Here is a 21,567-nt window from a genome sequence, read left to right as displayed (position 1 = left end):
CTAATTTTAGAGAGAGCTCGGTTCCATTACTCCCGCTAACAGGAATCTCAGCTGAGTTGCTGGGGTAACATATGCTTCTGAACTAACCTGGTCGGTGGCAGGCTAACTGCCGAGCTAAATTAATCTGTGTTGCAAATAAAAAACACCAGTCGGAAAACGAGTCCCAAACCGTTGGTTCCGTCAACCTGTGCTTTCGTCACCTGTAGCCTACAACTTAAAAAATAGAAGGAGAACCTTTTTTCCGACAGTGTTGCAAGCATTGATTAAGGCTACCTATCCGCTAGTTTAAATGAATTTCTGAAAATTATGCAACTTACATTGTTTGAACTTGATATGTGTGTGGTCCAAGGAATCTTGCGGCTATGCGTAACGTACGTCTTTCGTGGTGTCATGCGCAGCGTGACAGGAGAACAATCGAGGCATGTTTTGCGTGTTCTCGGGTTCGGTTCCCATGCGATGAATTTACATAGACTATGTTAACACATTAATATTGCCATGTTTAGTTATACTCTTTAATGAAAGGCATCATTATTAAGGGTCATATACAGTAGCTTCAGTGACAGTAGGCAGGCTGTCAGTGTGCTATACGATGCACGGCAAGCCAGCCTATAGCCTAATTCTGTAAAGGCTATAATAATTAAAACCGCTGCATATAGTCTAATTAATTATGCATGTAGTTCGGATATCAAACCAACTGTATTACAGAAATTAAATATGAAATGACATATTGAAAGCCAATATTGCATTTCAGATAGGCTAATTATATTTCACAAACACTTTGGCAGAACTATATGCTTATGGGAGACAATAGGCTAGGTTTTCTCCCAATACTCCCAGGACAATAGGCTACCAATTTATTTTATGACCACCGAAAAAATATTTCAGAGTGAACCCTTTTAATTTACAAACGTAGGTTATCTTTATTGTTGAATAGCCTATGCCAAAGTTGTTTTGAGTTTAAATAGCCTGCTTATTCACTCGTTTTGTTCAGAGTGAAGACAATCAAAGTCCCAATTCAAACCATCATAATTACTGTTTAGCGATTTACAGTAGGCCTACGATTTCGTTATTCTCCTTTTTAGGCAACTACTGTATCTATTTTTTTCTCTCGTGTTCAATTTGATTACTTCCGATGAAAATCCTGTAGATGGCGCTTGTAAATCGAACTGAAATCTTCTAGTTTGCCTTAATTTTACGACATGCATCCTCTTTTCATCAATCTATGGTTTTGGTCTACTTTTCTACCTTGTGCACGAGCAGACATGAAGCTGATTTTAGCCTCGTTTGAATAAACGAGGGCAAGATGCAGCTAACTTGAGTTAATGGAACGGCTTTAGCTTCAAGTGGAAGTCTACACTAGTTCAAGCCAGGCTATTTCTGTTGAGCGCCGCCTTGTTTAGCGAGGTTGATGGAATACCCCCATGGTTAGCATAGTTAGCATTGTTAGCATAGTTAGCATTTTTAGCATAACTGCAAAAAATCATCAACTAAGTTAGCTAATCAACCTGGTTAGCATTGTTAGCATAATAAGCATTTTTAGCGTAACTACTAGAAATCATTAGCTAAGTTAGCTAATCAACATTTTAACATGAATAGAAATCATTAGTTAAAGGGATATTCCGCCATTTTTGGAAATACGCTCATTTTCCACCTCCCCTCGAGCAAAACAATCGATATTTACCTTGTTCCCGTTCATCCAGCCATTCTGTGAGTCTGGCGATACAACTTTTAGCTTCAGCCTAGCATAGATCATTGAATCGGATTAGACCATTAGCTTCTCGCCTGCTAGCTTCATGTTTAAAAGTGACTAAGATTTCTGGTAATTTTCCCATTTAAAACGTGTCTCCTCTCAAGTTAGAAAGTGCAATAAGACCAACTGAAAATGAAACCTGGCGTTTTTCTAGGCTGATTTGACATGGAACTACACTCTCATCTGGCGTAATAATCAAGGCAACTTGCAAACGTACCATAGGCGCAGTGATATCTTACGCAGCATCTGAAAATAGTCCCCATAGACAACAAGCAGTAGTAGTGCCAGTAGCTGCAAGTTGCCTTGATTATTACGCCAGATGAGAGTGTAGTTCCATGTCAAATCAGCCTAGAAAAACGCCAGGTTTCATTTTCAGTTGGTCTTATTGCACTTTCTAACTTGAGAGGAGACACGTTTTAAATGGGAAAATTACCAGAAATCTTAGTCACTTTTAAACATGAAGCTAGCAGGCGAGAAGCTAATGGTCTAATCCGATTCAATGATCTATGCTAGGCTGAAGCTAAAAGTTGTATCGCCAGACTCACAGAATGGCTGGATGAACGGGAACAAGGTAAATATCGATTGTTTTGCTCGAGGGAAGGTGGAAAATTAGCGTATTTCCAAAAATGGCGGAATATCCCTTTAAGTTAGAACTGGAACGTTTCATCTTTAAACTGTCTACCTTCACATTATCAACTCTCTGTAAACTATGCAACCACCATGTTTACCCTAGCTACACCTTAGTATTAACCATATCTACATTATCTATCTATTTTTGCATTTTCATGCACTGGTAATTCCTTGGAATTGCATTTCTAGTCTTTATTTTTCTTCTTCTAACGCGCGCAATTCAGCTTGAACCGTTTAACGTAGAAACTTCATTCAAACTTTGTTGCGTAGGTCTCGCTTATGCCATGTGTGCTTTGTATTTTTCAACTTTGTAACTTTTATACTTTTTAAACTATGAACTAAAAAACGATTTCCCCATAGATTTAACATTGAGCTATTTCCCCATAGACTTAACATTGCTCATTATGACATCACGGCAGCAATTAGAATCTTATGCCAGGTGGCCGGCCACCTGGGCACCAACTGTCAGTTTCTCTGGCTTTAATGGTGCATTCCATTTAGTGTTGGCAGGGTTGGTAGTCTCGTACGTTTACCCGCCCGACATGTGAGAATTAGTGGCTAGCGTGAAGGCTGGAGTTTGTAGTCTTTTGGGAAAGAAGATGGATGCCACCAGGGCAGCAACTGTCTCTTAGTGCTGTACATTTGTCTAGAACACAAGCAGATGTCCCTCATTCTCCCTTTTTGGGTATGGTCAATGGGAATGAATAATAAAAACATTTTTGGGCAATTTCAACAAGTGCTGTCGCATTTCTAATGAGCTAGATGGGCATTAGCAGGCTAGCTAGTCATTGTTATTGTTGTGTGCTAGCCTCTTTAGCAAAACAGCTGGGAAAAAAATCATTACATTGTATTGCACGCACAGCAAGACCGTTAAATGTATGAATTGGTGGCCGGATTGAAGCAGCAATGCAATCTAGTATGTTAAAGCATTCCATTGTCATTAAAACGACCAACACGGTACAAATACAAAGAAAACACATGTCATCTCATCTCGACTATGGGCACAGCCATGTTTGTTTACAGGTCGTAAGCCCAACTCGGGGTACTCGCAAGTACTCCGAGGTAAAGGGGGCGTTCCTCCGTAAAATGCCGCAAGAAAGCTGGGTAATTTACACTTTACAACTCGGGCGGGTGACTTACGATACAAATGGATCGCAGGGTAAGCATACAGTCTCTCAGAAGACTAGATATCCTGTTAACTGTTTCCTCTTTCCACAACTGTTTCAAAATAAAAGTCCTCACTGCAATAATACACTATAGGGGATTATCACTCTTCCGGGTGTCATGGCCGCGATTGGTTAACTTTATGCATTTCCACTTCCGTCGCAAATCAACAATGGCTCAAGCCAAATCTAGATGTCACTGCTCTGTTCCACTTTGTAAATCCAACAAACAACGCCAACCCTACCTAAGTTTCCATGGTTTCCCGACTGAAGTGAGTCTAAGGAAGCAGTGGATTAAAGCGGTTCGCCGGGATGAAGGGCCTAACTTTAAAATCAAGCAAGGTAGCACGTTTGTTTGTAGCCGGCACTTTGCTGAATCCGATTACACTAGTGCTAGTATGCTAGCGTTAGCTGACGTGACTAATTTTGCCAAACGCGGTCGCATAAAGCGTCTGAAAATCGGGTCTGTGCCCTCGCTTTTTCAATGGAACAACTGGGGACAGCCAAGAAGGGAGTCCGCTTATGAAAGAGCATCAACCCGCTTAGGCTATGACATTTGTGTGGACGACATTCCTCTGGAGCAGCCCCTGCCACATGAGGAAGAGGAAGAGGCGATGGAGGAGACCGCCGCTTCGGGGATGTCAGAGCATGACTACGATTCTGCTCCTAAACCAGGTATGTCAGTGTTTGCCAGTGTTGTTTACCTCCTCATGATTACCTACCAGTAGCCCATGCTTAAACCATACGTAGCACAATGTTTAGTCTTAATGACATCCCAGCATTTTAACAATACCACAGTGTGGAATGTATACTGTCCATTGTATACTTGTCCATACTTTGTTTTGAGAGCTAACACCTAACACCTACCGAAGTCAAATTTTAATTGCTTGTGTATGCAATTAAAATACTTGCATATTACTAGACCAATAAAATCTGATTCTAAAAAGCTCCATCACAAGTACAAAAGTAACTTAGCTTAGAGGTCCAAACTACTTCCAGTATGTCAGTCAAAATTTGAGTCAGATGTCTTACTTTTTTTCTCTCATCTCATACAGGTGCACTGGATGCTGCAGCTGCACGCATACAACAATTGGAAGATCAAATCAAGGAGCTGACAACAGAGCTGTCACAGCTGAAAGTGGGTCAAGTGCATTTTCACAGATTCTGTGTTTCAGACAAGGACATTCTTTTTTACACAAGATTCACGTCACGAGAGGTTTTTTGTCATTTCTGGGAGGCTATTCAACCATCTGCCTCCATGTTGGTTTATTGGTCAAAAGCTCAGAAAAAGGGACAAACATTTGAACCCCTTTCTCCCAGTCCAACACGTAGACTGCAACTGGTGGATGAGTTTTTTCTTTTCTGCTGCCGAATTGCTGCAGGCTTGCAAGAGAAGGTGCTGGCTGATATGTTTCATGTCAGTGTGTCCACAGTCTCCCGTGTTATTATAACGTGGGCCAACTACCTTTACCTGCTCCTTGGCTCTCTTCCCATCTGGATGAGTAAACAGCAAGTCAGGAACACCATGCCAAGTAAATTTGTGCAGTACAGTCCAGATGTTCGGGTAATCATTGACTGCACTGAGGTGCGATGTCAGAATCCATCATCCCTCACTCTCCAGTCAGAGGTTTTCTCATCGTACAAAAACACGACAACCTTGAAGGGCTTAATTGGGATTGCCCCATGTAGTGCTGTGACTTTTGTTTCAAGTCTCTTCACTGGCTCCATCTCTGACCGAGAGCTGACTGAACGAAGTGGACTACACGACTTAATGGAGCCAGGAGACGGCTGCATGGCAGACAAGGGCTTCACCATCGAGAAGCTGCTAGCTGACCGTGGGGCAACGCTGATTATGCCACCCTTCAAGATGACAGGTAGGCATAAAATTTCAAATTTAACATTTAAAATGAAAACTAATAATCTATATGATGTGCAAACATGTTAAAGTACTAAAGTCACTCACTGAAATAATATAAATTAATTTATTTAATCTCTAACCACAGCACAGTTCACTAAAGAGGATGCTCTGAAAACACAAGCAATTGCCCGACTTCGAATCCTTGTAGAACGAGCAATACGCAGGGTCAAGGAATACCGAATCTGGGAACACACTCTCCCTCTTACCTTGTCTGGGACAGTCAACCAGCTGTGGACGGTTTGTTGTGTGATGACCAACTTCCAGGGACCACTTGATTTAAAAGGCCACATCCCTGTTGAGTAGTGTTTCCCCTGATCACATGAATTTAACTGTATACTGAAAATATTGCATGAGATGTGTATATAGATATATACATCTTTCATCTATAATAAATTCTAAAGATCAGTCTGTCCTGACAGTATTGTAAATATGTGATGTAGTAGATGTACAATGTCAATGTACTCAAAAAAGGGAATTAATAAAAAAAAACCTTTAGTCATTCAGTTCCTTTATTCATTAAATTCATTTCACTTTCTGCTGAAGATACACATTCATATATGTACCAAAGAAGTACAGGTCCACCTTCTTTTTCATTTCTTTTATCATTTCATCATCCCTCCAGACTCTTTCGACAGTGAAGTCTCTCTCAGTGTCTGTTATGAAATCGCACCAACTTAATCCAGTTACTGCTAATTGGCCTTGAACCTGCCAGTGGTATTTATGATTCTGTTTCAGTTTTGCCTGACCATTCACCATTTTGACATGTCCTGCCTCAGAAATGCTAGAGATGTCTGGGCATTTCACTTCAGCAAGCCCAAAACACGGAATGGCACTTGGGTCATATACCTTTCCATCGGGGCTAGCCCCAAGGTGAGGAGCATCTGGATGGATAACAAATCCGCAGCGTGAGACATTAACATTGAAGTGTTTTGAATATTGTTCTAGCACCTGTGGCTCCCGATCAAGGCCCCTTTTCATTGCGGGAGTTTGGCGAACTCCCTTAAAGGAATACGCCACCCAAAAATGAAATTAAGCTAGTCTCGGTCACCCCCAGAGTTAGAACAGTGAAAAAAACCCGGTTAAAATCCGTCCGGGCATTCTCCTGCTTTGGGAGCAGCGATGTTAGCTTTAGCTTAGAACAGTTGCTGTAGATGAAGGGTGTCAGTGAGCACGTCCTCCAAAAAGTGACCGAGACGTCTACATTTCTTTCTAAATATATCTTGGGAGCCGTGTGTTCAAAACGAGTACAAATCATAACGCAAAATCGAACGAGACTATTACCTGGGCAGATCTTTACTTGGAACTATTTTCAGCCTCATCGCCGACGAAGCACCGCTAGCTAGGCGCAAAGTTCTCACGTAGCACCACTTGTGAAGTTCCAGTCGAATCTAGTTGGGAGTTTACAAGACTGCTACGTGAGAACTTTGCGCCTATAGCTAGCGGTGCTTCGTCGGCGATGAGGCTGAAAATAGTTCCAAGTAAAGATCTGCCCAGGTAATAGTCTCGTTCGATTTTGCATTATGATTTGTACTCGTTTTGAACACACGGCTCCCAAGATATATTTAGGAAAAAATGTAGACGTCTCGGTCACTTTTTGGAGGACGTGCTCACTGACACCCTTCATCTACAGCAACTGTTCTAAGCTAAAGCTAACATCGCTGCTCCCAAAGCAGGAGAATGCCCGGACGGATTTTAACCGGGTTTTTTTCACTGTTCTAACTCTGGGGGTGACCGAGACTAGCTTAATTTCATTTTTGGGTGGCGTATTCCTTTAAGTATCCGCCCAGCCAGGGACTCACCAGAAGACGACCCTTTCACGTGGCTAACCTCATAGAACCTACTAGCTGTCACTCTAGGCTTGCGTAAAGCTTGCCATAATGGGCACTCAGACTGCTCACGTGTCTGCTCCTCTCTCTCAGCTGCCATCTCGTGTGTCACAGTTAAGCTGTCTAAATGGAGAAACTGTTGGGAGTTTGGGTCAAAGTTTGGAAAAGTAGTGCTAAATGTTGATCCCTCTAAAGGCAGTTTAGGGAATGTTGGTGCATCTGGGTGTTGGACGCAATCTCCGTGTTTGACCACAGGAGGACACTGGTAGGACAGGGGTGAACCTCGCGGCACAGGTCCACACCTGGAGTCGACCATGGAGAGTTGAGACAAGCCATGCAGCACTGAGGATATTAGTGGTTGGGGCCTGAGGTTTTTCAGTCCCGTCCCAAGAGACAAGACTTGTGGGTCAGGGAGGGATCCTGAAACAAAATGTAAAACAGTAAGTGTTAATTATCCACACATCTCTTGCAGCTTGTTTTACTTTTCAATTCTGATGTCAAGAGTCTTTTCTGGAGAATTGTTCACTAAAGTGTTATATTCGCTACATAATCTTTGTGTACAAAAGAAGTGGCAAGATATTGTTAGCTGCTGTAGAATACATAATTGTATCATATTAGTTACAGTAGTAGCATTACCAGTGTATGCTTGATAGAGTGTTGATTTGCATACACTCCTGGCGGATGGCTTTGGTCTTCTAACAACCAGGTCCTGAACCGGCTCTGCATGGATACCCTGGGAATGATATTAAGTAGCCTTGATTGTAATAGTATCTTGCTTGTAACAGTGTAAACACACAGCTCAGAGTAGCCAAGCAGAGTGGCGACTCCAATTTTACCTTGGTCCTTGGTCGGTGCCATGTTTGAAGGGAGCTTGTGCAGGACACAGGTGGTGGCACAGCTCTCACCTGCAGAACAAGAGATAGAAGAGCAAACCGGGATTGAGGATATGCTTGTTAACAATCAAAGGTAGACCTCTAGAATCAGTGTCATTCCAATCAACTAGCAAACATCAGCCCAAACCTCACCTGCAACATGCTGTAATGGGCACTCTGGAACAGCAAGGCCACTAGATGGTTGCACAGAACCTTGCCTGCTGTACAGCTGCATGAGGTTTCTTCAAGTTCAGCTGCATCAGCTTGGAAAACAATCTACATTAATACAAGGATACAAGGATGTCAGTTCCTCCTCATGTGTGATATCTTGGGTGGAGTGGTGGTGGGACAGTTAAAAAAGTTATTATGAAAGATATTAAAGAATTTAAATGCAAAGTTACATTATTATAATAATTTCATATTGGACATGTGCAACAGTGGAGGGAGTTAACTTCTTGTCTATGCCTTAGCTTCCTAATATAACCTGCAAATAGTGGGGCTGTTCTCGCTTCTTCATTGACCTGTAACACCTAGACCTGACCGCAACCTTCCTGTCAAAGATGTTGGACACTGGTGGACAAAACAATAATTAATGCATATACTTTGTATTTGCCATACCGGTATACATGTTCATTCTAGCAAAAGGGACACTCATATGCTGACGTTAGCTAGCTCTTAAAGATCCAAGGCACTTAGGGATCTCGGACCTTATGAGTTAGCTGGGACTGACTGAGACTAACGTTCTTCCTATCCTATCAGAATACAAATGAAATGGGTGAATTGTCTCAGCCTCATTTTAAAACGAATAATCTTACTTTTATTAGGGTAGGTTAAACACCTTATATCCACACGAACATCTGAGCTGACGCCAAACTGACATTAGCATTAGCTATCCTTTCTAATCTAACGTTGTGTTAACTGCACTCACCTTCATAGTTGTATATGAATTTTTCGAAAAAAAAACTGTACCCCTTGTCCACTTTGGAGCGGGCTGTAAAGCCCAATTCACACCGAAGATTCCCGACGCGACGAGACGGAGTTGCAGCGGTGTAAATTAGAAGTTGCACGTAGTTGCAAGCAGTCGCAAGCCGTCGCAGAGCATTAAACACGTTGAGTCGCAGTCGCAAGGTTTTAGAACGTCGCGGCTCGTCTCGTCGGGACGCTTTGGTCTGAACCCTACTTAAGAGAGTGTTGTTCAATGATCTTGTGCACGTCTGAAAAAGTAATTTTAGGTAAATTTACCAGTGATTCCGTATACTTCGGTTCGTCCATCATAGGTTCATCATGGGCGAATATTCCGGAAGTCGTACTCCACAAACATCACTGAGAGCGGAAGTACTACGTTTCAGCGTGATAATAGCCTATTAAATCATTTAACCATTGAAACTACTCAACTATTTAACTGTTGAACCATTCCAACTGTCAGTTATCATCAACTATGCCTCCAGTCAACTACATGAGACCTCCATGTACCTAGCAACCAACATAGCAACCATCAAAATTAAGCGTTTATGAACGTTTCCATAGCAACCAACATGATTGTACTGCAGTAACTTCTTGTTTCCTGATAGTGGCCACCATGGATACCCTAGCAACAAATGTTTCAAAATAAAAGTCCTCAATTGCAAGTTAGCTAGTTAGCATGGTTAGCATTTTTAGCATAACTTCTAGAAATGATTAGCTAAGTTAGCTAATCAACCTGGTTAGCATAGTTAGCATTTTTAGCATAACTGCAAAAAATCATCGACTAAGTTAGCTAACCAACCTGGTTAACATTGTTACCAAATTTAGCATAGTTTGCATTTTTAACAGTATTGTTAGAAATCATCGGTTAAGTTAGCTAATCAACCTGGTTAGCATTGTTAGTAAAGTTAGCATTGTATCCATAGTTAGCATTGCTAGCATAGTTAGCATTTTTAGCATAACTGCTAGAAATTATTAGTTAAGTTAGCTAATCAACCTGGTTAGCACAGTGAGCATAGTTAGTATAGTTAACATTTTTACCATAACTGCAAGAAATCAGTAGCTAAGTTAACCAATCAACCTGGTTATCATTGTTACCATAGTTAACATTTTAACATGAATAGAAATCATTAGTTAAGTTAGAACTGGAATGTTTCAACAAACTGTCTACCTTCACACTGTCAACTCTCTGTAAACTATGCAACCACCATGTTTACCCTAGCTACACCTTAGTAACCATATCTACATTATCTATTTTTGCATTTTCATGCACTGGTAATTCCTTGGAATTGCATTTCTAGTTACAGTGCATGAAAATGCACTGTACTGTTCTTCCAAGGCTTCTTCTTCTTCTTATTATTATTCCGCTGATCAAATTCATTTTTTCTATTCAGCTTGAACCGTTTAACTTAGAAACTTCATTCAAACGTCGCAACGTAGGTCTTAAATAGGGGAAGGCTGCTAAGTATTTTTCAACTTTGTAACTTTTATACTTTTTAAACTATAAATTAAAAACTATTACAAATTTCCCCATAGACTTAACATTGGCCTCTATGACATCACAATCGGATCATTAAGCAATTAGAATCTTATGCCAGGTGGCCAGCCCCACCTGCAGCAGCCCTCTCTCTCTCAGGCTTTAAGCATACAATCTCTCTGTGAAGACTACATATCCTGTTAACTGTTTCCTCTTTCCACAACTGTTTCAAAATAAAAGTCTTCACTGCAATAATACACTATTAAATCATTTAACCATTGAAACTACTCAACTATTTAACTGTTCAACCATTCCAACTGTCAGTTATCATCAACTATGCCTCCAGTCAACTACATGAGACCTCCATGCACCTAGCAACCAACATAGCAACCATCAAAATTAAGCGTTTATGACCGTTTCCATAGCAACCAACATGATTTTACTACAGTAACTTCTTTATTCCTGATAGTGGCAGCCATGGATACCCCATCAACAAATGTTTCAAAATAAAAGTCCTCAGTACCAAGTTAGCTAGTTAGCATGGTTAGCATAGTTAACATTGTTAGCATAGTTAGCATTTTTAACATAACTGCTAAAAATGATTAGCTAAGTTAGCTGATCAACCTGGTTAGCATTGTTAGCATAGTTAACATTGTTAGCATTGTTAGCAGTTTTAGCATAACTGCTAAAAATGATTAGCTAAGTTAGCTAATCAACGTGGTTAGCATTGTTAGCATAGTTAGCATTGTTAGCATAGTTAACATTTTTAGCATTACTGCTAGAAATCATTAGCCAAGTAAACCAATCAACCTGGTTATCATTGTTAGCATAGTTAACATTTTAAAATACCTTTTAGAAATCATTAGTTAAGTTAGAACAGGAATGTTTAAGCTTTAAAATGTCTACCTAAACACTATCAACTCTCTTTAAACTATGCAACCACCATGTTTACCCTAGCTATACCTTAGTAGCCATATCTACATTATCTATCTATATTTTTTTTGCATTTTCATGCACTGGTAATTCCTTGGAATTGCATTTCTAGTTATTATTGTTCCGCTGATCAAATTCATTTTTTCTATTCACCTTGAACCGTTTAACTTAGAAACTTCATTCAAACGTCGCAACGTAGGTCTTAAATAGGGGAATGCTGCTATGTATTTTTCAACTTTGTAACTTTTATACTTTTTAAACTATAAATTAAAAACTATTACAAATTTCCCCATAGACTTAACATTGGCCTCTATGACATCACAATCGGATCAGCAATTAGAATCTTATGCCAGGTGGCCAGCCCCACCTGCAGCAGCCCTCTCTCTCTCAGGCTTTAAGCATACAATCTCTCTGTGAAGACTACATATCCTGTTAAACTCTCTTTCCACAACTGTTTCAAAATAAAAGTCATCACTGCAATAATACACTATTAAATCATTTAACCATTGAAACTATTCAACTATTTGTTCAACCATTCCAACTGTCAGTTATCTTCAACTATGCCTCCAGTCAACTACATGAGACCTCCATGTACCTAGCAACGAACATAGCAACCATTAAAATTAAGCGTTTATGACCGTTTCCACAGCAACTAACATAATTTTACTACAGTAACTTTTTTATTCCTGATAGTGGCAGCCATGGATACCCTATCAACAAATGTTTCAAAATAGAAGTCCTCAGTAGTAAGTTAGCTAGTTAGCATAGTTAGCATTTTTAGCATAACTGCTAAAAATTATTAGCTAAGTTAGTTTATCAACCTGGTTAGCATTGTTACCATAGTTAGCATTGTTAGCATTTTTAGCATAACTGCTAAACATGATTAGCTAAGTTAGCTAATCAACTTGGTTAGCATTGTTAGCATAGTCAGCATTGTTAGCATAGTTAACATTTTTAGCATTATTGTTAGAAATCATCAGCTAAGTTAGCTTATCAACCTGGTTAGCATTGTTAACATAGCTATCATTTTTACAATAACTGTTAGAAATCATTAGCCAAGTAAATCAGTCAACCTGGTTATCATTGTTAGCATAGTTAACATTTTAGAATACCTGTTAGAAATCATTAGTTAAGTTAGAACAGGAATGTTTAAGCTTTAACATGTCTATCTTAACACTATCAACTCTCTTTAAACTTTGCAACCACTATGTTTACCCTAGCTACACCTTAGTAACCATATCTACATTATCTATCTATAATTTTTTTTTTGCATTTTCATGCACTGGTAATTCCTTGGAATTGCATTTCTAGTTATTATTACAGTGCATGCAAATGCACTGTTCTGTTCTTCCTGGGCATCTTCTTATTATTATTACAGTGCATGCAAATGCACTGTTCTGTTCTTCCTGGGCATCTTCTTCTTATTACAGTGCATGCAAATGCACTGTTCTGTTCTTCCTGGGCATCTTCTTCTTATTACAGTGCATGAAAATGCACTGTACTGTTCTTCCTAGTATTCTTCTTATTTTTCTTCTTCTAACGCTCGCAATTCAGCTTGAATCGTTTAACGTAGAAACGTCATTCAAACTTTGTTGCGTAGGTCTTGCTTATGCCATATGTGCTTTGTATTTTTCAACTTTGTAACTTTTATACTTTTTAAACTATTAGTTAAAAACTATTACCATTTCTCCCATAGACTTAACATTGCTCATTATGACATCACGGCAGCAATTAGAATGTTACGCCAGGTGGCCAGTCCAGGTGCAGCAGCTCTCTCTCTCTCTCAGGCTCTTGAGACTACATTTTCTGTTCCCCTGTATCAACTGTATCAACATAAGTCTTCCTAATTCCATCGAACTTTCTATCCATTCATCTTCTTCAAACCATTCACTCATCCACCCATTCTAAACAGTCTGCCTATCAACATCAATTAGACGATCTACATTCAACTTTTAAACAATCTACTCTGTCTCAGGCTCAGGTATCTCTACACTCTGGCTCTCTTAAGACTAGCCAGTTAAATTGATTACACCTGTATCTGTATCTACTACTCTCAGTAGTGAGCTGTGTCTCTCCATTCTACAAGAATATAAGGCACATTCCATCCAACTTTCTATCCATTCATCTTCTTCAGACCATTCACTCATCCACCCATTAAACTGTCTATCAACATCCATTAAACTCTCTGTCTATCAACATTAATTAGACTACATTCAACTTTTAAATTATTTACTCTGTCTCAGGCTTCAAGAATATACACTCTGGCTCTCTTAAGACTAGCCAGTTAAATTGATTACACCTGTATCAACTGTCAGTTTCTCTGGCTATAAGCATACAATCTCTCTGAAGACTACATATCCTGTTAACTGTTTCCTCTGTCCACAACTGTTTCAAAATAAAAGTCCTCACTGCAATAATACACTATTAAATCATTTAACCATTGAAACTACTAAACTATTTAACTGTTCAACCATTCCAACTGTAAGTTATCGTCAACTACACGAAACCTCCATGTACCTAGCAACCAACATAGCAACCATTTAAATTAAGCGTTTATGACCGTTTCCATAGCAACCAACATGATTATACTGCAGTAACTTCTTGTTTCCTGATAGTGGCCACCATGGATACCCTAGCAACAAATGTTTCAAAATAAAAGTCCTCACTAGCAAGTTATCTAGTTAGCATGGTTAGCATTGTTAGCATAGCTAGCATTTTTAGCATAACTGCAAAAAATCATCAACTAAGTTAGCTAATCAACCTGGTTAGCATTGTTAGCAAATCTAGCATTGTTAGCATAGTTAGCATTTTTAGCATTACTGTTAGAAATCATCGGTTAAGTTAGCTAATCAACCTGGTTAGCATTGTTAGTAAAGTTAGCATTGCTAGCATAATTAGCATTTTTAGCACAACTGCTAGAAATCATTAGCTAAGTTAGCTAATCAACATTTTAACATGAATAGAAATCATTAGTTAAGTTAGAACTGAGAATGTTTCAACTTTAAACTGTCTACCTTCACACTATCAACTCTCTGTAAACTATGCAACCACCATGTTTACCCTAGCTACACCTTAGTAACCATATCTACATTATCTATCTTTTTTGCATTTTCATGCACTGGTAATTCCTTGGAATTGCATTTCTAGTTACAGTGCATGGAAATGCACTGTACTGTTCTTCCTAGGCTTCTTCTTATTATTATTCCGCTGATCAAATTCATTTTTTCTATTCAGCTTGAACCGTTTAACCTAGAAACTTCATTCAAACGTTGCAACGTAGGTCTTCAATAGGGGCATGCTGCTATGTATTTTTCAACTTTGTAACTTTTATACTTTTTAAACTAAAAATTAAAAACTATTAAAAATTTCCCCATAGACTTAACATTGGCCTCTATGACATCACAGTCGGATCGTTAAGCAATTAGAATCTTATGCCAGGTGGCCAGCCCCACCTGCAGCAGCTCTCTCTCTCTCTCTCTCAGGCTTTAAGCATACAATCTCTCTGTGAAGACTACATATCCTGTTAACTGTTTCCTCTTTCCAAAACTGTTTCAAAATAAAAGTTCTCACTGCAATAATACACTATTAAATCATTTAACCATTGAAACTACTCAACTATTTAACTGTTCAACCATTCCAACTGTCAGTTATCATCAACTATGCCTCCAGTCAACTACATGAGACCTCCATGTACCTAGCAACCAACATAGCAACCATTAAAATCAAGCGTTTATGACCGTTTCCATAGCAACCAACATGATTTTACTACAGTAACTTCTTTATTCCCGATAGTGGCAGCCATGGATACCCTATCAACAAATGTTTCAAAATAGAAGTCCTCAGTAGCAAGTTAGCTAGTTAGCATGGTTAGCATTGTTAGCATATTTAGCATTTTTAGCATAGCTGCTAGAAATGATTAGCTAAGTTAGCTAATCAACCTAGTTAGCATGGTTAGCATAGTTAGCATTGTTAACATAGTTAGCATTTTTAGCATAGCTGCTAGAAATGATTAGCTAAGTTAGCTAATCAACCTAGTTAGCATTGTTAACATAGTTAGCATTGTTAGCATAACTGTTAGAAATGATTAGCTAAGTTAGCTAATCAACCTGGTTTGCATAGTTAGCACTGTTAGCATAGTTAGCATTTTTAGCATAACTGATAGAAATCATTAGCTAGGTTAGCTAATCAACCTGGTTAACATTGTTAACATAGTTAACATTGTTATTATTGTTAGCGTTTTTACCATAACTGTTATAAATCATTAGCTAAGTAAACCAATCAACCTGGTTATCATTGTTAACATAGTTAGATAACATTTTAACATACCTTTTAGAAATCATTAGTTAAGTTACAACTGGAATGTTTAAGCTTTAAACTGTCTAACTTCACACATCAACTGTCTTTAAACTATGCAACCACCATGTTTACCCTAGCTACACCTTAGTAACCATATCTACATTATCTATCTATATATTTTTGCATTTTCATGCACTGGTAATTCCTTGGAATTGCATTTCTAGTTATAGTGCATGAAAATGCACTATATTGTTCTTCCTAGGTTTCTTATTATTACAGTGCATGAAAATGCACTGTACTGTTCTTCCTAGGCTTCTTATTATTACAGTGCATGAAAATGCACTGTACTGTTCTTCCTCGGTCTTCTGCTTCTTCTTATTATTCTTCTTCTAACGCACGCAATTCAGCTTCAACCGCTTAACGTAGAAACTCCATTCAAATTTTGTTGCGTAGGTCTTACTTACGCGATGTGGGCTTTGTACTTTTCAACATTGTAACTTTTATTCTTTTTAAACTATTAGTTAAAAACTATTACAATTTCCCCCATAGACTTAACATTGCTCATTATGACATCACGGCAGCAATTAGAATCTTACGCCAGGTGGCCGGCCACCTGGGCACCAACTGTCAGTTTCTCTGGCTTTAAGCATACAGTCTCTCAGAAGACTACATATCCTGTTAACTGTTTCCTCTGTCCACAACTGTTTCAAAGTAAAAGTCCTCACTGCAATTATACACTATCAAATCATTTAACCATTGAAACTACTCAACTATTGAACTGTTCAACCATTCCAACTTTCAGTTATCATCCACTATGCCTCCAGTCAACTACATGAAACCTCAATGTACCTAGCAACCAACATAGCAACCATTAAAATTAAGTGTTTATGACCGTTTCCATAGCAACCAACATGATTATACTGCAGTAACTTCTTGTTTCTTGATAGTGGCCACCATGGATACCCTAGCAACAAATGTTTCAAAATAAAAGTCCTCACTAGCAAGTTAGCTAGTTAGCATGGTTAGCATAGTTAGCATTTTTAGCATAACTGCAAAAAATCATCAACTAAGTTAGCTAATCAACCTGGTTAGCATTATTAGCTAATTTAGCATTGTTAGCATAGTTAGCATTTTTAGCATTACTGCTAGAAATCATCGGTTAAGTTAGCTAATCAACCTGGTTAGCATTGTTAGAAAAGTTATCATTGCTAGCATAATTAGCATTTTTAGCGTAACTGCTAGAAATCATTACCTAAGTTAGCTAATCAACATTTTAACATGAATAGAAATCATTAGTTAAGTTAGAGCTGGAATGTTTCATCTTTAAACTGTCTACCTTCACACTATCAACTCTCTGTAAACTATGCAACCACCAAGTTTATCCTAGCTACACCTTAGCAACCATATCTACATTATCTATTTTTTTTTGCATTTTCATGCACTGGTAATTCCTTGGAATTGCATTTCTAGTTAAACTTCTTCTTCTAACGCTCGCAATTCAGCTTCAACCATTTAACGTAGAAACTTCATTCAAACTTTGTTGCGTAGGTCTTGCTTATGCCATATGTGCTTTGTATTTTTCAACTTTGTAACTTTTATACTTTTTAAACTATTAGTTAAAAACTATTACAATTTCCCCCATAGACTTAACATTGCTCATTATGACATCACGGCAGCAATTAGAATCTTACGCCAGGTGGCCAGCCACCTGGGCACCAACTGTCAGTTTCTCTCAGGCTTTAAGCATACAATCTCTCTGAAGACTACACATATCCTGTTAAACTGTTTCCTCTGTCCACAACTGTTTCAAAATAAAAGTCCTCACTGCAATAATACACTATTAAATCATTTAACCATTGAAACTACTCAACTATTGAACTGTTCAACCATTCCAACGGTCAGTTATCATCCACTATGCCTCCAGTCAACTACATGAAACCTCCATGTACCTAGCAACCAACATAGCAACCATTAAAATTAAGTGTTTATGACCGTTTCCATAGCAACCAACATGATTATACTGCAGTAACTTCTTGTTTCCTGATAGTGGCCACCATGGATACCCTAGCAACAAATGTTTCAAAATAAAAGTCCTCACTAGCAAGTTAGCTAGTTAGCATAGTTAGCATTGTTAGCATAGTTAGCATTTTTAACATAACTGCAAAAAATCATCAACTAAGTTAGCTAATCAACCTGGTTAGCATGGTTAGCAAATTTAGCATTGTTAGCATAGTTAGCATTTTTAGCATTACTGCTAGAAATCATCGGTTAAGTTAGCTAATCAACCTGGTTAGCATTGTAAGTAAAGTTAGCATTGCTAGCATAATTAGCATTTTTAGCGTAACTGCTAGAAATCATTAGCTAAGTTAGCTAATCAACATTTTAACATGAATAGAAATCATTAGTTAAGTTAGAACTGGAATGTTTCATCTTTTAACTGTCTACCTTCACACTATCAACTCTCTGTAAACTATGCAACCACCATGTTTACCCTAGCTACACCTTAGTAACCATATCTACATTATCTATCTATTTTTGCATTTTCATGCACTGGTAATTCCTTGGAATTGCATTTCTAGTTATAGTGCATGAAAATGCACTATATTGTTCTTCCTAGGTTTCTTATTATTAGAGTGCATGAAAATGCACTCTACTGTTATGCTGTTTATTCTTATTATCGATATTATAGTCTTCAGTCACTTTTTGTGCGTTCAATTCAGCTTCAACCGTTCAACGTAGAAACTTCATTCAAACTGCGCTGCGTAGGTCTTACTTAGGTGACTTCAGCTATGTAATTTTCAACTTTGAAAACTTTATCGTTTAATTTATATGAATTTTTTAAAACATTTTTTCTCCCATAGACTTAACATTGGATTATGACATCACAATGAAGTCGTTAAGCAATTAGAATCTTAAGCCAGGTGTTCAAAGCCACCTGGCAGCAACTCTCTGTCTCAGGCTTTCTGGCTCTCTTAAGACAACATATCCTGTTCAACTGTTTCCTCTGCCCACAACTGTTTCAAAATAAAAGTCCTCATCATTTATGCATTTTCATGCACTCGTAATTTCCTTGGAATTACATCTCTAGTTATTACAGTGCATGAAAATGCACTGTACTGTTCTTCCTAGGCTTCTTATTATTAAACTTCTTCTTCTAACGCTCGCAATTCAGCTTCAACCGTTTAACGTAGAAACTTCATTCAAACTTTGTTGCGTAGGTCTTGCTTATGCCATATGTGCTTTGTATTTTTCAACTTTGTAACTTTTATACTTTTTAAACTATTAGTTAAAAACTATCACCATTTCCCCCATAGACTTAACATTGCTCATTATGACATCACGGCAGCAATTAGAATGTTACCCCAGCTGGTCAGCCACCTGGGCACCAACTGTCAGTTTCTCTCAGGCTCCTCTCTGAAGACTACATATTCTGTTCCCCTGTATCCTCTGCGCACAACAGTATCAAAATAAGTCCTCCTAATTCCATCCAACTTTATATCCATTCATCTTCTTCAAACCATTCACTCATCCACCCATTCTAAACAGTCTGCCTATCAACAACATCAATTAGACGCTCTACATTGAACTTTTAAACAATCTACTCTGTCTCAGGCTGGCTCTCTTAAGACTAGCCAGTTAAATTGATTACACCTGTATCTGTATCCACTACTCTCAGTAGAGAGCTGTGTCTCTCCATTCTACAAGAATATAAGGCACATTCCATCCAACATTCTATCCATTCATCTTCTTCAGACCATTCACTCATCCACCCATTAAACTGTCTATCAACATCTATTAAACAATCTGTCTATCAACATCCATTAAACTCTCTGTCTATCAACATTAATTAGACTATCTACATTCAACTTTTAAATTATTTACTCTGTCTCAGGCTTTAAGAGTGGGCCTACTCTGGCTCTCTTAAGACTAGCCAGTTAAATTGATTACACCTGTGTCAACTACTCTCAGAGAGCTGTATCAGTGTCTCTCTTAACAAGAATATAAGGCACATTCCATCCAACCTTCTATCCATTCATCTTCTTCAGACCATTCACTCATCCACCCATTAAACTGTCAATCAATATCTATTAAACAATCTGCCTATCAACATCCATTAAACATTCTATCTATCAACATTAATTAGACTATCTACATACAACTTTTAAAGTATTTACTGTGGGTCCCTCTCAAGCAGCGTTTATATGTCCTCCCTCGCTCCTCGATCCTCAATGATCTACATAAAGAAAGATAGAAGAAGGGCTAGACTATCCCATTGTTGCCGCTCCATCATTCTTTATGTAGATCAGTGAGGAGCGAGAGGGGACGCGTAAACGCTATGAGAAGCACCTTCTGTCTCAGGCTTTAAGCATACAATCTCATTAAGACTACAGATCCTGTTTCACTACTTCCTCTGTCCACAACTGTTTCAAAATAAAGGTCCTCACTGCAATAATACACTATTAAATCATTTAACCATTGAAACTACTCAACTATTGAACTGTTCAACCATTCCAACTGTCAGTTATCATCCACTATGCCTCCAGTCAACTACATGAAACCTCCATGTACCTAGCAACCAACATAGCAACCATTAAAAAGTGTTTATGACCGTTTCCATAGCAACCAACATGATTATACTGCAGTAATTTCTTGTTTCCTGATAGTGGCCACCATGGATACCCTAGCAACAAATGTTTCAAAATAAAAGTCCTCACTAGCAAGTTAGCTAGTTACCATGGTTAGCATAGTTAGCATTGTTAGCATAGTTAGCATTTTTAGCATAACTGCAAAAAATCATCAACTAAGTTAGCTAATCAACCTGGTTAGCATTGTTAGCAAATTTAGCATTGTTAGCATAGTTAGCATTTTTAACATTGCTGCTAGAAATCATTGGTTAAGTTAGCTAATCAACCTGGTTAGCATTGTTAGTAAAGTTAGCATTGCTAGCATAATTAGCATTTTTAGCGTAACTGCTAGAAATCATTAGCTAAGTTAGCTAATCAACATTTTAACATGAATAGAAATCATTAGTTAAGTTAGAACTGGAATGTTTCATCTTTAAACAGTCTACCTTCACACTATCAACTCTCTGTAAACTATGCAACCACCATGTTTACCCTAGCTACACCTTAGTAACCATATCTACATTATCTATCTATTTCTGCATTTTCATGCACTGGTAATTCCTTGGAATTGCATTTCTAGTTATTCTTTTTCTTCTAACGCTCGCAATTCAGCTTGAACCGTTTAACGTAGAAACTTGATTCAAACTTTGCTACGTAGGTCTTACTAAGGAGACCTGTGCAATATATTTTTCAACTTTGAAACTTTTATACTTTTTAAACTGTAAATTAAAAACTATTAAACATTTCCCCATAGACTTAACATTGCTCATTATGACATCACGGCAGCAATTAGAATGTTACGCCAGGTGGCCAGTCCAGGTGCAGCAGCTCTCTCTCTCTCTCAGGCTACATACACTGGCTCTCTTAAGACTAGCCAGTTAAATTGATTACACCTGTATCTGTATCCACTACTCTCAGTAGAGAGCTGTGTCTCTCCAGTCTACAAGAATATAAGGCACATTCCATCCAACTTTCTATCCATTCATCTTCTTCAGACCATTCACTCATCCACCCATTAAACTGTCTATCAACATCTATTAAACAATCTGCCTATCAACATCCATTAAACTCTCTGTCTATCAACATTAATTAGACTATCTAGATTCAACTTTTA

At 38.3% G+C, this 21,567-nt stretch overlaps 1 protein-coding gene across 1 annotated transcript in view; it reads right to left on the bottom strand.

The window, feature by feature from the left end:
• Positions 1–6,261: 6,261 nt before the first annotated feature.
• Positions 6,262–21,567, bottom strand: part of LOC134078914 (uncharacterized) — a 50,029-nt gene continuing 34,723 nt past the window's right edge. The window contains exons 2-6 of the mRNA XM_062535080.1: positions 8,313–8,435; positions 8,124–8,192; positions 7,924–8,020; positions 7,289–7,707; positions 6,262–6,342 (exon numbers count right to left, since the gene is read on the bottom strand). Of these exons, the coding sequence (XP_062391064.1) occupies positions 6,262–6,342; positions 7,289–7,707; positions 7,924–8,020; positions 8,124–8,192; positions 8,313–8,435 (789 nt within the window). The remainder of the gene's footprint in view (positions 6,343–7,288; positions 7,708–7,923; positions 8,021–8,123; positions 8,193–8,312; positions 8,436–21,567) is intronic.

The sequence above is a fragment of the Sardina pilchardus genome, chromosome 4 (genome assembly GCF_963854185.1).
Source record: "Sardina pilchardus chromosome 4, fSarPil1.1, whole genome shotgun sequence".
In the NCBI taxonomy this organism is placed as follows: Eukaryota; Metazoa; Chordata; class Actinopteri; order Clupeiformes; family Clupeidae; genus Sardina; species Sardina pilchardus.
This window is presented reverse-complemented; position numbering and strand designations above follow the sequence as displayed.